The following is a 17,653-nucleotide window of genomic DNA, read 5'->3' as shown; positions in this document are numbered from 1 at the left end:
AACTTGAGACCATTACTCCTTGTCCTGTCATCTTCTACCACTGAGAATAGTCTAGAACCATCCTCTTTGGAACCACCTCTCAAGTAGTTGAAAGCTATCAAATCCCCGCTCATTCTTCTCTTCTGCAGACTAAACAATCCCAGTTCTCTCATCCTCTCCTCATAAGTCATGTGTTCCAGACCCCTAATCATTTTTGTTGCCCTTCGCTGGACTCTCTCCAATTTTTCCACATCCTTCTTGTAGTGTGAGGCCCAAAACTGGACACAGTACTCCAGATGAGGCCTCACCAATGTCGAATAGAGGGGAACGATCACGTCCCTCCATCTGCTGGCTATGCCCCTACTTATACATCCCAAAATGCCATTGGCCTTCTTGGCAACAAGGGCACACTGTTGACTCATATGCAGCTTCTTGTCCACTGTCACTCCTAGGTCCTTTTCCGCAGAACTGCTGCCTAGCCATTCGGTCCCTAGTCTGTGACCCCGTGCTACAGCGGAGAAAAAGTTTCAGGTCCATCTTCTCAATGAGCCATAAAGAGTAACAGACTAACACAGCTACCCCGCTGATACTAAGATGGTGGGCTGTGACAAGGGAAACTGGTTCCTGAGTCCACATTGAGAACACATGTTCTGCCACAGTGGAGAAAATGGCTACGGCACATTAGTCTTCCAACCCATTTAAAACATGGCAGTGTAGATGGACTCAGTCAATGCTTTAATCATGTTTTCAGATTATGAAGAGGCCTTGAGGTTCTCTCAGAAGGATTGAATTTTGGTTCTGCTCTTTGCAGGAGAAAAGATGATTCCCTGTCATTGGCACACAAGACAAAGGGACTGTTTCTAAATCATCTGTTGCTCTCTAAACTCACACCAGCTTTCTGGCTGGGTGCAGGCCACAGCTGGTGAGCCTGCAGCATGCAGAAGGGCTTGTTTGGAGCGATTACTCTGCTGTTATTGTGCTACTGTTTCAGAAATGAGCTTCCTCTAGCTTATTCTTAAAGCATTTTACCTGATTGATGCTTTAATCTCTTTGCCTCAAGCATAAATCACTTTCCACATAAAGCCTTGCTAGAAAGCTTTCATTGACTCCAATTAAAGGGAAACTCCCATGAAAGCATAAACAGATGAGAGAGACGAAGAGGGAAAGACATTTTTGCAGTCCATGAAAACCTGAGATCCACCTCTTGCCTTTCTAACTCCTCCATTTATTATCATGAAGAGGGAGATGCCAAGGGGTTTAAGGATTTCCAAGCCAGTCTTATCTATCACAAAGCCCTGCCTTCTGCTTGATGTGTTACTCTCGAATAACCTGTGGGCAGGTCATGTCCATATCAGATGTGAAGTCAGCACAATCCTTTAGAAACACTTAAACAGCCCACAGAACAATTGTTGCCATTAAAGAGACCCTTTGTGAAAGAGCTGAGCCCAAATGTCAAACCAGACCCAAAGCACCCTCCTTGGCTGGGGAAGTTTGTGCCTGGATTTGATCTCTGCAGGTTGTCTATCTCCAGAACAGGAAAAATCAGAACATCAGATCCAAAAACTCCCAAGATTTGGAGGGCTTCAGGTCCAAACCCCAATGCTGCAGCTTGGGCCCATCTTTCTAATGGGCTGAATCACCGTGCGAAAGCCCAAACAGGCCAGAACTCTGGGGTTTAGTTGCCAGCCTAGTCCTGAGCTATAAGGCTTGGGCTCCAACAACACGACCAATCAGTATGGGTTATTTCTATCAGCCCAAAGTTGCTTTTGGGGGAAAACCACTCCTATTCCCTGGTGACGTTAATGAGGAACTGGCTAAGCTGCTAGGATGTGAGCGATGCTCTTCTGAGTTTATGAGTGACCCTAACGATGACTTACATAGGGAAAAAGCAGTACCTCTTTCCACTGCCCTCATAATAGAGCGCAGCAGCAGCGCTGGCAGGAGCAGAGAAATATGAACAGTGACAGAGTGCTATTGATCCAAAGCAATCAAACAATCCATCCACTCGTTTTTCAGGAGGAAACTAATGGCTCTCCAAGTTCATTGCAACCTCAACTTCCCCATAATGGCCTTGGGCCTCAGACTGCCCGGCAGTATAACCCACTTTCAGTCCCTGGGACGGACCCCACTCCATGGTAGCCCATTTTAACAGCAGAAAGTGAGAGGGAAAGTAAACGGCCTGCCCAGCCCAAGTAAAACCAAACTCTAGCAGGAGCTGGAGAGTGTTCACTCAAAGGCAGGGGAATAGGGACAGCACTTCTGGGAACAGGGAGATGACCTTTTCACTGGCTCCTGGGCAGTTGACGGCTTGAGAAGTCTCAGCCCTGACTGCTTACAAAAGCATACTCATACTTGTGTCTCCCTGGAGAATCATCTCAGGATCTCACAGCACTTTGCAAATATTAACTAAGCATCACAACAAAAAGTGGACCCACGACTTGGCCAAGGTGAAAGACCTGCATCCGGGGTCTGGCAGGTTCACCTGGGAAAAGCAGAACAGACCAGAGGTTTGGTCTCCTATCAGGACAGGCTCCACCCTTTTAAAATCCTAATCCACCCTCACCTGTCCCAGCCCAGAAACCTTCTCCTCCCTGGCAGAATGCCCCAAGAGCAAAGCAAACTCCTTAACAAATAACCAGGCCCTCAATGGGTTCCAGGAGACAGGGGGAAAGAGGGGGAGATCAGGTTCTGCAAGGTAGAAGCCACGTCTTACTCTGCTTCTTAAAGTGTTGCATAGATTATGGAGCTATCATAGAACATAGAATATCAGGGTGGGAAGGGACCTCAGAAGGTCATGTAGTCCAACCCCCTGCTCAAAGCAGGGCCAATCCCCAACTTTTGCCCCAGATCTCAAATGGCCCCCTCAAGGATTGAACTCACAACCCTGGGTTTAGCAGGCCAATGCTCAAACCACTGAGCTATCCCTCCCCCCACAAAGCTATGTACTACACATGCTCATTATTAACAAACCAGAGAAAATATCCAGGCCTCTCCTATTTTGCATTTTAGGCACACGGGCAGGGAAGACTGGGTCACAATATTGGGCTGGCAGTCCAGAGACATGGGTTCGGTCCCTGAGTTTGGGCTCTGCCCTAGAGGTAGCTGTAGTCTAATGGACTGAGCACGGGGCGATGAGTCAGCATGATCTAGATTCTGCTACTGACTCTTGGTCAACTCATTTTCTTGCTCTATGCTTCATTTTCCCTCCTCTGTCTAGTGAGGATCATGACTCTTGCACCCTCCCTTTGTAATGTGCTTGTAGAGTGATGGATAGAAAACACAGTGTCTTTCTGGCTCCCTTCCACCCTCCACAGCAAAGTCTACAGAATAGCTGGTACGCAGTGGGGTTGGTTGGAGCCGCAGGCTTTGGTGGGCTGGGTGCTCTCTGCTGTGCGCAGTCTGATAGTTGCATCACTGCACATTATCTCTGATGAGCTTAACAGTCGCTGTTGTGGGTTTCTAAAATGATATGAGTAGGCACTGGGGAAAACGAGAGAAAAACTAAGCAACTACAAAAACAACGAAGGAGTCCAGTGGAACCTAAAGAAGTGGGGGTTTTATCCACGAAAGCTGATGCCCAAATAAATCAGTTAGTCTTTAAAGTGCCACCGGACTCCTCGTTGTTTTTGTGGATACAGACTAACACAGCTACCCCACTGATACTAAGCAATTAAAAAACAACAAACCAGACGGCTCTTCCCTTCTCTTCTCCCCCCCTTTCACTCTGCTGTTACCCTGTGAAGAGCACAGCTCACTAGTGAGTGATAGGAGTGTACCATCAGAGGGATATAGGGCATGCAGCTGGCAGAGGGACGGGTAATATGGAAACAGATAGACCTGGCTATCATCTAACTCTGCTTTAGTTGAGTCTAGATGGCTAGGTGACTCTTTGGCCAGGATTCTCAACGATACTTATCACATGCACAGTGTTAAGCGTGTGAGCATTCCTGTTGAAGTCAAAGGGGGGATACAATGGTGATAGGCAGATGCTTAAAGTTACACACATGCTCATTCGCTTAAAGTTACACACATGCGTAAGAACCTTCCTCAATTGGGGCTTCTGAAACCATGGTAACAGGCAGATCACAAATGGGATAGAATGGTTGGAAAGAAAAACAATCCCCCATTTTTGAACTGACCATGGTTGCATTGGTGCTCCCACAGGAATGCCAGCCTCACAGCTGAAGAAACATTGTCCTCAGCCATCCACAGAGCCTCCCACTTGTAGGTGATTGGAAATCCACCTGACATCTAAGGCTTTACCAGGGATAAGCAGCTGGAGCTTACTGCTTCACAGACAAGATCTTCAGCGTCCGAATCTTGATTGCACAGCCAATCCTTGCTGCCTCAGATCAATGTATCGGTTTCCAATTAGGTTAATGGATGTTTAAAAACGGTACTGCAATAACTTCAAAGCAAGCCCGAATCAATTCCAATAGCCAGCTCTGCTCCCTGCATGCTAGACAAAAGGCCGGCTGGAAGAAGATGATCTAATATGCCATTTATTGATTAATCAGTCAAAACCAGGAATCTAATGGGCTTTTCACATGATTGCTGATTGTGGAGAGAAGACAAAGGGTCAGTGAATGGGTCTGGGGGGACTGGTGGTGAGACGAAATAGGCAGGGAGTGGAGGTGGAGAGCACGGCTGGTAAGTGAGGCCTTCCCTCCACCTCGCGGTTGCAGACTTCTGCGACCAATCTAAATGGGCCGGCGATTGTTGAGAAATGAAGAATTGTGCAATGAAGAGAGAAGGGAATAAAATAAATGAGATGTATCAGTTCAAATAAAGCAGAATTGCACCTTACAGTTTACCGTGCTTGCTGCTAACCATGTTGTCCTGCTGTCATAGAAATATCCGAAGGGAAGGGGTCCCATAGCCCATAATTAAATGGTTTTTAAAACACTGAGCACAACTAAAGTCTTCTCATAGGTCACTGGCTGTGCCCATTACAATAATGCTCAGTGAATGCAACCATCTGACTCTTTCCCTTATGTCTAAATTCCATTCCACAATAAGCAATAAACCACATTAAGACCTGTAAAGCAGGCGGTTAGAGCACTTCTGGAGTGGTTATAAGTCACATAGTTTTTGTTCTCATGCTTTATAGCACTACTCAAGGCATCCTATAGACGTCTTCCCTGCCCTGAAGCACACTGCTGCATCGGCTATTACCGCACAAACCCCTCATTTAAATACAAAACATCTTTGTGTCACTAGCACTAATGAGCATGTTTACAACCAGCGTTCTCTACTCCCTTGTGCCCAGTGCAGTCATTTACATGGCACAAAGAGGGTGAAAAACAGCTGGAAAATACTCTCAGATCTACACTGTAGCCTTTTGTACCCACTTTGTACATGTGTCAATGACTAAACTAAGTGCAAGGCAATGAAGATTGAGACCCAAAAGACCACATTCATCCTGGGTGCAGCTCCGCCCAAGTCAGTGGAGATACGGCAGGTAAGAATGTGGCTAATTAGCTTTTGTAAAACTCTCCCAGAATAACCCAAACCAGCACTCCATTTTGGACCATCATCTACCTATGTTCCTTTAAGCATGTTACAATACACAGCACTACGTGTGCACCTAGGCTGTAGGGAAAGCCCCTAGATACAAGAGACGAATGTGAAGGAGTCACTGATTGTGCCATTTCTATTAGGCCTTTGATGAAATATATTCCATAACAAATAGTGAGGATGAACTCAATGCTTAGAGTTCCTACAATGGGACAAACCCATTTGGTGTGAAACTGCACCAGTACATTGCAATGTAACCTGATGACATTTTGGCTGCATCAAAAGTCACTACATAGGTATGCAAATACAAGGAATGCTACCTCAAAATGCCGTCTCTCTGGACTGTGATAATGATTTGTGGGACCCGTAAAGGATTATAAGGCATCAAGGAATGTCCTACAAAGCACAGTGCTCGCGGAAGCCTGGGCTGGGGGCTATTGATGGAAAAACACCAACCAGCTGATGTGTTTTGCAGCTCAAGCCAGAGTTCTATCTTATCCCAGTAAGAATGAACCACTGGCATGTTCTTCCTTGTTTTGTTCTCCATACTGGGAATCTGTGCGAAGCCTGCCCTCGCAGTGGAATAGAAAAAGGCAATTCACACATCGCCTGGAGAACTTTATGAATATTGTCTGTGATACTCACATTGTAGAGGATGTCAGTCCAGCCCTCCATGGTGATGCACTGGAAGACAGTTAGCACAGCAAACAGAATATTGTCAAAGTTGGTAATTCCATAGTTGGGGCCTGGCCAGTATTTCCTGCATGTGGTTCCATTCTCACATTGCCTGGCAGGGGGATCCTCTCCACAAGGAAAATCTCCCACCTCCTCACCTACAGAGAGACAAGAAGGGTCAGGGGGAGGAAAACACAGTTACTGATCAAAGATACTGGTATCACTGAGCTCTCACCAAACTGCCTCCAGGAGAAGCAGGGTCTGATTCTCATTTACACTAAGGTTCCTTTATGCTACTCTGGGATCTTAAAGTGGGTGTAGCTATACTGTATGCCCACGTAAGGCCCTTCACATTGCCAGGGGTGTGTTAGGGACTTTAGTGACAATGTAAATGAAAATCAGGCCCCTTGTGTCCAAAACCTACAGCTCACAACAGGGTTAGTGCAATGTTTGGGGCCACAACTGAGCAATACCATAGCATTAATAGTCAGACTTTCATTCAGAAAACTGCAGCCCCCCCCCATCCATGCCCTGGAACCAGTGCCAGCAGTAAACCAGGTGATAGACCAAGGAGATGCCCTGGATTTAAAGCAGAGTGAATACTTTGATTCAGTGACATACTGTAATGTGTAGAAAAGTGCTAAGTATTAACATTACTACTATTGTATTCAGCCTGTTGCGTCAGAGTGATGATGGACAGAAACAAAAAGATCATGAGGCAAGTTCTCCGGTCCGCTAAGACCACTTAGCGCAGCTACTGTCCCAGCATAAGGGGAGGAAGGGAGAATGTTGAGGGTGTTCCAAGGGCGAGGTCATGAAGGGAGGGGCAGAGCAAAGCTAAACCCAATCCTATCTAGTGCACGTTTACACTTCTTGAGCTGGGAATCGCTTCCCAAGCTCGGAGACGTACCCACGCTAGCTCTGATCTAGCTAGATTGCTAAAACCAGAAGTGTAGCCATGGCAGTGGGAGGGCCTAGCAGCCCCGAGTCTGATCCTGCCCAGGAGAGGAGCTACGCACTCAAACGGCTAGCTCATCCCACTGCTCATGCTGCCATGGGTACGCTTTTTTCTTTTAGCCCGCTAGCTTGATCAGAGCTAGTGTGGGCATGTCTACTCAGCTGGAAATAGATCTCCCGCTTGAAGTGAAACGATACCCATCGGTACAAGGAGTGCCCAAGGCCAGCAGTGAAAGTTAGAGCTGCACCTAAACAACTAACTTTTCTCTGGGACCAGACAGTAGGACAGAGTGGCGAACTGAGCCCTTTAACTTCAGCACAACTGAGAGCATGCTAGCCTCTGGGACAGAAGGCAGTGGGTTCATGTCTCTTAGCAAGTTTGGTGCTCCTCCCCAATGCAAAGAAGGCAATGCTGAACTGCTGTAGGGGCCATCTAGCAGGGAAATATTCAGCAGAGGATCTGGGGCAAGGGCATACCAATTCCCTCCTGGCCCATGTTGGAGAGTGTAGAGGAGGAGGATGGCATGCCCTTGCCAATGCTACTTCTCTCATTGAAACAGGTTTTCATGTCCATGGCTGCCAACCGCCGAACACGGAATGGACTGTAAGCCTTTGGGGGACGAGGACTGACGCTGTGTTACATGTTTGTACAGAGCCCAGCGCAGTGGCAGCCCAGCCTCCAGGCACCACCACAATACAAATAATAAATGAACAACTACTAATAATGGCTGCTCTGCTGGTCCTAAACCATCACTGCACTAGTCATCTGTATTTAATTCATTTGTAAAGCGACCCTGAGTACAAAACATAGTCTCTGTTCTATGGTGGTCATCCTCCAGCCCCACTGAAGGTGAAGGTATAGACTTCTACCGTTCAGAAAGACCTCAGAGGACGTGTGCAAAGGGTGACCTAGCTCATCCGAGACAAGACCAGAAATATCCACTGAGTGTCATGAATAAGCAAAGAACGATTGATCCCCCATCCCACTGGCTCTGAGCAAGGTCAGAAATAGCAATTTGTTGTCATGACTAAGCAAAGATCGATCACCTGCCAGGTGGACACTCAAACCCACTCCTCTCCAACCAAAAATTAAAGTCACTTTATATCCATATTCCTCTTGATCCCCATGCTCACCGTTATCCAGAGCAGTTATTACTCTGCCGCCATGCAGTTGATGGAGAAGCTTTGGGAGCCCAGGGCTGGATTCTCACAGTGAATCATAGAATATCAGGGTTGAAAGGGACCTCAGGAGGTCATCTAGTCCAACCCCCTGCTCAAAGCAGGACCAATTCCCAACTAAATCATCCCAGCCAGGGCTTTGTCAAGCCTGACCTTAAAAATATCTAAGGAAGGAGATTCCACCACCTCCCTAGGTAATGCATTCCAGTGCTTCACCATCCTCCTAGTGAAAAAGGTTTTCCTACTATCCAACCTAAACCTCCCCCACTGCAACTTGAGACCATTACTCCTTGTTCTGTCATCTGGTACCACTGAGAACAGTCTAGATCCATCCTCTTTGGAACCCCCTTTCAGGTAGTTGAAAGCAGCTATCAAATCCCCCCTCATTCTTCTCTTCTGCAGATTAAACAATCCCAGTCCCCTCAGCCTCTCCTCATAAATCAGGTGTTCCAGTCCCCTAATAATTTTTGTTGCCCCCCACTGGACTCTTTCCAATTTTTCCACATCCTTCTTGTAGTGTAGGGCCCAAAACTGGACACAGTACTCCAGATGAGGCCTAAACTCATCAGCCCACATATTTCATTTACACTAAGGTCCCTTTATACCACATCAGCAGAGGAAAAGGTCCTTACAAAAAGACACTGCGAGGGCAGGGACAATGGGAATCAGGCTTTACTAAATCAAATTCACTGAAGAGGGAAAAAATCAGTAATAACAATCATAAAATAATCATAATAATAAATAATTACACAGAAAGAAGCCTGCAGAGGAAAGTCTGGCAGCTGGGCTCTGTGGCATTTCACAATACGGTGTGTGCAAGCAACCTTTTCCCATCTCACCAGCCCCTTAATACAAGATTCTGCCCTCAGGCTCCCGTGTGGGTCGCTTTGGCTCTTGTAATGAATGTTGAAGGGTTTACTGAGGCAAGGCAGCGAGAAGAAAAAAAGAAAACAAAGTCTTTGAGGACAATTCTCCAGGGGCCCCTTGGAAAACTGCGGCCTGCTTTCTGATGTTTGGCCTTTTGTTACAAGGTAATCCTTTCTAAAGGCAATGAACATCTATTACTACGTGTATTGCTTACCTTATGAGCAGGAGACATGACAAGCAAATAGGGTCTTCTAAAGTCCATGTGAAAAAGGGAGTCCTGGGGAGGGAATCTGTATTAGCTATTCCACTTTTTTTTCCTTTTTTTTTTTTTTAAAGTTTGCACAGTGATGCGGCCAAATTATCATCATTTGAATCCCAATAATGATTTACCGGCTGCAACTGAGATTAGGGCCCCATTGTGCTAGGTGCTGTCCATACACAGCCTAGAGTTGGGCTCTGCAAATCACTGAATATGCTGGTTTCAGAAATGCTGAACTGAACAGTTTTGACATTTCTGAAGAAATTTCCCCTTCTTCCCCCGACAAACAATTTGGCAAAATCAGTCCAAATTCTCAAATTTGTTTCAGTCAACCTGAATCTGCATTTTGGGGTGAAAAAAGGGATCACAAGAAATATTTTCACCCTGTTCAAGTCTAGAGTTCTTGTAACTGAATACTAGTTAACTTGAGTTTTAAATGCTAACATGTTTTTAAAGCCATGCCATAAAGGTTTGTCCCAGGATACAACTAAACCACAAAGTTTGTATCACACACCAATTGTTTGGGTCACATCTAGATTAGTCTTTTAGCAACTCAAGTTAACAAGCAATCAATTAACTCAAGTTAAAAAAACCCTCTAGTCTATACAGACTCAAAGGGAGAAACCCCAAAGAGTTTACGATCTGTTCTCAGTTATAAATCCAGGATAACACCATTGATTTCAATGGGATTATTCTGGATTTTTACCCTAATGTAACAAATGCAGAATTGGTCCATAATCTCCAGTGCAGGGGTTCTCAAACTGGGTGTCAGAACCACTCAGGGGGTCGTGAGGTTATTATGAGGGGGGTTGCGAGCGGTCAGCTTTCACCCCAAACTCTGCTTTGCTTTGAGCATTTATAACGGTGTTAAATATATTATGTGACAAAGCTCTGTCCTTGCCTCTGTGGGTCCCACGTTTCCTGGTGGATTTCGCTTGCCTCAGAGGCTTACTGCGACCCTCCACGTAACCCTTCTCTCTCTAGAGACAAGGGTCACAGTCTACGGAGCCATTTTCATCATAAACCAGTGAGGGAGGTGAGAAGTTATCCTTCCTTGCACAGTCTCTGTTGTCTCCCAGTCTCAGTGATTAATCAGGGGGCGGGGGGGGGGAGCTCGGGCCCACCCTCTAGTCCGGGCTCCAGCCCAGGGACCCTAATAGTATCAGCTATGGTAGCTGGCCTTTTAGAAACATGACATGTACAATTCCCTGGGCTACTTCCCCCACAGCAGTCCTCACTTCCTCAAGCGCCACTTCACCCTTACCTCAGGGCCTCCTTCCTTGTGCCTGATACAGTGTGTACTACTCAACCTCTCCAACAGCACAACTTCATAGAATCATAGAATATCAGGGTTGGAAGGGACCTCAGGGCGCCATCTAGTCCAACCCCCTGCTCAAAGCAGGACCAATCCCCAACTAAATCATCCCAGCCAGGCCTTTGTCAAACCTGACCTTAAAAACCTCTAAGGAAGGAGATTCCACCACCTCTTTAAGTAACCCATTCTAGTGCTTCACCACCCTCCTAGTGAAAAAGTTTTTCCGAATATCCAAGCTAAACCTCCCCCACTGCAACTTGAGACCATTACTCCTTGTTCTGTCATCAGCTACCACTGAGAACAGTCTAGATCCATCCTCTTTGGAACCCCCTTTCAGGTAGTTGAAAGCAGCTATGAAATCCCCCCTCATTCTTCTCTTCCGCAGACTAAACAATCCCAGTTCCCTCAGCCTCTCCTCATAAGTCATGTGTTCCAGTCCTCTAATCATTTTTCTTGCCCTCCGCTGGACGTTTTCCAATTTTTCCACATCCTTCTTGTAGTGTGGGGCCCAAAACTGGACACAGTACTCCAGATGAGGCCTCACCAATGTCGAATAGAAAGGAACGATCACGTCCCTCGATCTGCTGGCAATGCCCCTATTTATACAGCCCAAAATGCCATTGGCCTTCTTGGCAACAAGGGCACACTGTTGACTCATATCCAGCTTCTCGTCCACTGTAACCCCTAGGTCCTTTTCTGCAGAACTGCTGCCTCGCCATTCAGTCCCTAGTCTGTAGCAGTGCATGCGATTCTTCCATCCTAAGTGCAGGACTCTGCACTCGTCCTTGTTGAACCTCATCAGATTTCTTTTGGCCCAATCCTCTAATTTGTCTAGGGCCCTCTGTATCCTATCCCTACCCTCCAGCATATATACTTCTCCTCCCAGTTTAGTGTCATCTGCAAACTTGCTGAGGGTGCAATCCACACGATCCTCCAGATCATTTATGAAGATATTGAACAAAATCGGCCCGAGGACCAACCCTTGGGGCACTCCACTTGATACTGGCTGCCAACTAGACATGGAGCCATTGATCACTACCCGTTGACCCAACAATCTAGCCAACTTTCTATCCACCTTATAGTCCATTCATCCAGCCCATACTTCTTTAACTTGCTGGCAACTTCCTCCCACAGTTCCTGACATGCACACCCACCTGACAAACTGGGAGGCTTTTAACTAGTTTCAGCCAGCCCGATTGGCTTCAGGTGTCCCAGTCAACCTAACGTTCTCCCTGCCTTCTGGAAAGTTCTTAATTGGCCCCAGCTGTCTTAATTGACCTAGAGCAGCTGCCATTTCACTTATCCTGGTACCAGGGATTTGTTTAGCCTGGAGCTAATATATCTATCTGGCCTTACCCCATCACAATTAAAAAGTGTTTTAATTCATAAAGGGGGTCGCACTCAGAGTCTTGCTAAGTGAAAGGGGTCACCAGTACAAAAGTTTGAGAATCACTGCTCTACTGCATGTTTCAAAGGGCTAGGTAGGTGTCCAAAGGAAAATTCAGAAATTAGTGTAATGCCTTCCTATCTCAAGATGATTTTGTAACCTTAACTTCTGGAGTCTGGTAAGCAGGGAATGGTGAATGAGAACAGGTGCAAATGGCTGTGCATAAAAGAATTCTATATGTCAGCAACACACGAGTGCATGGAAGATTATGGAGAGTGGAAAATATATCACATATTCACTGAAAATTGCACACTAATGTGTGGGTCTTAGATTTTTTGCCTGTTTTTCACCAAAACAAAGGGTCTTTTCCATAAGCTCAGAACAGCCCATTGTGCCATACATAAAAGGTCACGTGACAAACCTTCCCTGATATTTGAGGGGGGAAAAAACCCCACAAACACTCATAGTTGCCCCTTATAGTTGAGCCACCCAGTCCCATAGGATTACTAATGCTGTGTCGATCTGAGCCACCACATTTCCATTCATATCCCATGAGCTCACCGTCTTTCTGAATTACTGCTCTTTGCTTCTTGGCTTCCATAAGAATCCTAAGTGACTGTTTCATTTGGGGACTGTGAACAAGACCAGGCCTGAAGCCCCCTAACTCCCCAGATCCCCAGCCCTACTACTGTTCCAGGTATGTAGCTACTTGAGGAGGTTCATATTCCCACCCTGAAGTCAATGCTCAGAGCAAATGGACCTGAGTTTGTTAATGCACCACTTCGGAGATTAGGCATTTAGGTTTAAAAGGCTGGTTGATTAGATTAGCGGGATGTTTGCTTTCCCTGCACACGAGGGATTCCAGATCCAGGAAACCTCGCCCGCTGCCTTTTCAGAAATGCCATTGCTCCGTTTCCGATCGGAGGGAGTGAGCGAGGAGGGGAGGAGAGGGAACTGGGTAGAATCAATTTCGGTAATTCATCTGTAGATGAACACATTAACCACAGAGCAGAGCAGAGAGCTGCGTGGTGCCCTTTAACAGCGACTCCTTCATACACTGGTAAGGTGGAGGCTTTAAGGAGGTCATAACCTTCATTCTGAAGCTGGCCCTGCTTCCCTCCTGTCGAGATGCCAGATGCCATGATGTATGGTACTCGCAAGCTTCTGGCTGGGCTCCCAGTTCCATACTCGAGTGCTGCTCCAAGAGCAGGGCTAAGCGGGGTATGTTACATCACATGCCACAAACAGGGCTCAGCCTTCCGCTTGGCCTGGAGATCTGTCAGTCATAACATCAGCATGATGTCATACACCAAGATGGCTCCCAAGTGGCCATAAATGGGACTGTGGCTTTTATTTTTTTTTTTTAAAGAAGCTACAAACATTAAATGGAAAAAAACCCAGCAGCTACCTAATTACTTTCCCTCCTTCGCACCACCCACCAAAGCCGCCATGTCAGTAAGGGAAAGGCTGAGAATTCTAAGCAGCGCTCTGCCCACTTATTAAGTGCCAAGGGCATGAAGAAGAGTATTAGGTGATGCTTAGACCAACACCTGATCACTTGAATCTTCTGTTCCCTGGTTCTCACCTCTCCCCATCTTCTGTCTACCACTAACCACCACTCTAGCCATCTTCTTTATCCAGGGCTCTCCCCTCCTCACACTCACTCGTTGGCAGGCTCCACATGTAACCCACCGGTGTGGTGTAGACGCGTTACAGGTCTCCCTCTGTTCCAATCCACCTCGGATGTGAGTTGTTACAGCTCCCCTTATGGAGTGTTGGCTCTTTAGCCACTCACGATTTTCCCTCTGGAGGTCCCCAGTGCGTCAGCCCAGACGATGGCTGTCTCATTACCACACCAGATCCTCCTCCTCACCAGCCAGGCCCCAAACAGTCCGACTCCCACCTGTGTCTCTGCTCCCATGTGCTTGCAATCTTCTCTCATCTCAAACAAACATCTCCCCAGTTGCATCCCCTCAGTCACCCGGGAGACCTGGGGCCAGACTGTCCGCTGCCCTGACCCCGTGCTGCTGCTTGCACACCAGTCATTACCAGGCTGACTCAGGAGCTTTTCATTTGCACTGGCATAAATGACTACACAGGGCGCAAGAACGGAGAAACCGGCCCCTGAAACCTCATCCCCATTTCTATCACGTGAGCTGCAGGGTGAGCTTGGGCAAGTTACTTCCCTTCTCGGTGCCTCTATTTCCCCAGCTAGAAAATGGGGCTAAAATAGGAACAATCCTAGCTGTTATCTAGCGCTTTTCATCAGGAGATCTCAAAGCATCTTACCCAGAAGGTCAGTATCATTACCCCCATTTTACAGATGGGGAAACAGACACAAAGGGAAGTGATTTGTACGAGGTCAGCCATCACACACTGACAGATCAAGGAATAAAAATCACATCTCCTGAGTCCCAGTCCAGTGCTCTAACCACTAGGGAACACTGCCTCCCATGCTGCTGCTCAGTGGCCTTGTGCGTGTGTTCAATGGAAGTTATTTCTGAGCCCAGAACAGAGCTGAAAGCCCCACATCATTCAATGGCCAGGCAGCCTTTTAAGCCTATTTAAATAGCTACCCAGCTCACTGAGGGGGGTGTAAGGATCATTTCACTAATAGCTGGAAAGCTCTTTGAAAAGGCAAAGCTCTATATAACTGCTTACACTGCCGTCTCCGCTTGGGAAAGATCTTCCACTTCCAGTACAGTAATATTGTTATTATCAATTTGAATTGTGGTAGCATCTCTGAGCCCCAGTCCTGGACCAGAACCCCATTGGGCTGTTGTACAAACACAGAACAAACAGACAGGCTCCCTCCGCCCCCCCAAAAGAGCTGACTTAGCAGAACACGCTCTGTGTTTTTTACAGTTAAATTGCACCCCAAGCGGCTATTCTGATGTTGCACCCTGCCCTTAGTTAAGGGACTCTGATTGTCCGGGCCCTAATCCTCTATTTTCTGGGGTTTATTACATAGCGGCAGGTAGACACATGTTATTTTCACTGCAGGGTCCAATTTCCCATTTCCAGGACGCAACGTTTCTTATGGCAGTTGCCAGGTTTTATCCTTATCCTTTATCTGGCCTTTTATTAACACGCTGTGGGGGCTTTCTCTCTCTCCAACCACAGGTGCTGCATTGCTGATCGGACTGTATGTAACGGCAGGGCTGCCCCGCGGGACTATGGAGTCAGTGCAGCAGATGGGAGGGGTCAGCGTGCAGATACTTTTCACAGTGTTAGCACACACTGTTTAACATAATTATCTCGTATCCTAAGGGCCCAGCCATGTCGCCCTTACAAGACTGGTACTTAAACATCCCCGGCCACGCTCCAGGAGCCTGCGTCACACTCTTCCCAAACCCCACACAATTGCTTCCCTAGCCACTTCCTTCTTAAGCCTCTCTCTTTCCTACATGCCCCACCTGGAAGACTGTGGTTATGCCATAGATTCCGCCTTCCTCTCATCTGCCATAGCCCCTCATTCGGCCCTCTCCTTCTCAGCTTTGGCCTGCTCGCACTCTACTCCCTCCTTCGTCTCTCCCTCAGCTGGGTTCTGAACCACCCCTTTGGACCTTTCTTCCTCTCTGACTGATTTTTCCATCTGTCCCTGTCTCTCCTTATTCACAGGGACTTCAACCCTCACATCGATGGCCAGTCATACCTAGCGGCCATCCAGTTCCTCTTTCTCACCGTCTCTGGACTATCCTTCAGACTCACCTTCACGGTCATGCCCTTGGCCTGCTCTTCTCAAAGCTCTGTCCAGTTCTGACTTCCCTCTCTGTGAAGTCCTTCACCCCTGTGTCCTCCTCCCAGAATTTTCATTCGTCTCTCTCTCTCTCTCTCTCTGACTTCTCTGCTGCTCGCCATCTGTCCCAACCCAGGCTTCATGCTATGGTGTTATCTCTTACCCCAGCAACCTTCTAGAGATCTCACAATTAAACAGCTGCACATCAGAACCCCAATCATCTGGAAATCAAAAGTCATTGCATCCAGCCAGCGCCATGAGTGCCTGATTGCCAGTTACAATGCAAAAGTCACACACACACAGAGGGCCTGAGCTGCCTCTGACACATGCTGGTGTAAACTGGGAGTCAATCCATCCCAGCCACAGTGCTGTAAATGAGAGGAGAATGTATCTGGTTGGCAGTATGCATGTGTGCACCCAGGCGTTCTGCAGCACTGAGAAAGTGGGCTGGGAGGGAGAGGAGGAGTGGAAGGGGAAAAAGAAAACAAAGCAGGAGGGAGAAAGGAGTCTAATATAGAAGGCTGTTGTTTAATCAGCTAGAAGAAAGCCAGAAAACACTGAGGGTAAAATAAGAATCAGAAAACTAAGTTGAATGGAAAGGAGAAATTGAAGAAGACTGAATGAACTTAGAGACAAAAACTGGAAATTGTGTTCATCATCAAATGTTACACACAAATCACCCTGGAAAGAACAGAAACAGGCTCAGTGCACAACAGTTTAGAACAGGAAGTCAAGAGTACCGGGTCAGTCAAGCTGCAGAGATTTGTATCAGCAGAAAACTGGGCCCACTACATCCAAGTCAAACTGCAGGATGAATAAGGGAGGCAGAAGGTAATTATGCCAGCTGGAATTTTGTCACGACACCTCTGGGTCATGGGATCATCACTAGACAAGCTCCTGGACTTTGGCTTTAAGTCTCATCACAAAAAACCTGGTGGAATTCAACCTTTCTTACATAGGTCACTTCCCTGAGAGAGGACACTAGGCCCTCAAACGGACAATGTGTGCCCTGCTGACTTACTGAGGGAACAGCAGCAGCTCAATCTCACCTGTTTCATTCGAGAAGCAGGTTTTATGAAACTTCCCCATGTAGAACTCCAGCCCAATGATGGCAAACATCACTATAGCAAAGAAGAGAAGCAGCCCGATCTGGAGCAAGGGCACCATGGCCTTCATGATGGACTTGAGGACAACCTGCAAACCTGTAGGAAGCAAGGAAATTATTGTAGTCAGTGACTGGAGGAAAAGAAGGGTTTTTTGGAAGGTAGGGGACTTTGGATTTTTAATAAAATGCTCTGGATTGGCAATGTCCAGCAATGCCTCTTCTTCTAGGTCATTGATTCAAAGCTCTCTCTGCTCAGTAAGGATTAAGGCTCCGAACCAGATCCCATCAAAATCTTCCAATTAGCATCAGTGGGAGCCAGGCCAGGTCCTAAAAGCTGTTCAGTGGCTCATGTGAAACATGTTGGTGGTCTCAAGCCAGCGCCCAGAGGATGGGTCCAAATACCAAAAAAATTAATGCCACAATCGGTGTGAATTTGGCACTCTTGTTTCCCACAGGGGCCAAGGAGTCAGTGGGTCAGAGAGAGCATCATGGCAAGTCACAGTCACTGGGCGAGGGGGGGAAGTGAGAATGCTTTTCAGCCTGGTAGTTAGCACACTCGCCGGGGAGGTGGGAGACCCAACTTTAAGGCCCTGCTCCAGTGACTATAATTATCGATAAAAAGTGGAACAGCTTTAAGAGGGGAGTTTGAGAAAGCCCCATACCAGAATATCCCA

General features: G+C 47.1%; 1 protein-coding gene across 2 annotated transcripts in view; it reads right to left on the bottom strand.

Moving 5' to 3' along the window:
- CACNA1B (calcium voltage-gated channel subunit alpha1 B) overlaps positions 1 to 17,653 on the bottom strand; it is a 471,028-nt gene that overhangs the window by 272,623 nt on the left and 180,752 nt on the right. For both annotated transcript variants that reach the window (XM_084649844.1, XM_084649843.1), the window contains 2 exons: positions 16,924 to 17,076; positions 6,142 to 6,329 (listed from right to left, as the gene is read on the bottom strand). In XM_084649844.1, the coding sequence (XP_084505970.1) occupies positions 6,142 to 6,329; positions 16,924 to 17,076 (341 nt within the window). The remainder of the gene's footprint in view (positions 1 to 6,141; positions 6,330 to 16,923; positions 17,077 to 17,653) is intronic.

Source organism: Lepidochelys olivacea (assembly GCF_965140295.1).
Source record: "Lepidochelys olivacea isolate rLepOli2 genome assembly, chromosome: 16".
Lineage (NCBI taxonomy): Eukaryota > Metazoa > Chordata > Testudines > Cheloniidae > Lepidochelys > Lepidochelys olivacea.
The sequence above is the reverse complement of the archived record's forward strand: the minus strand, read 5'-3'. Positions and strand labels throughout refer to the sequence as shown.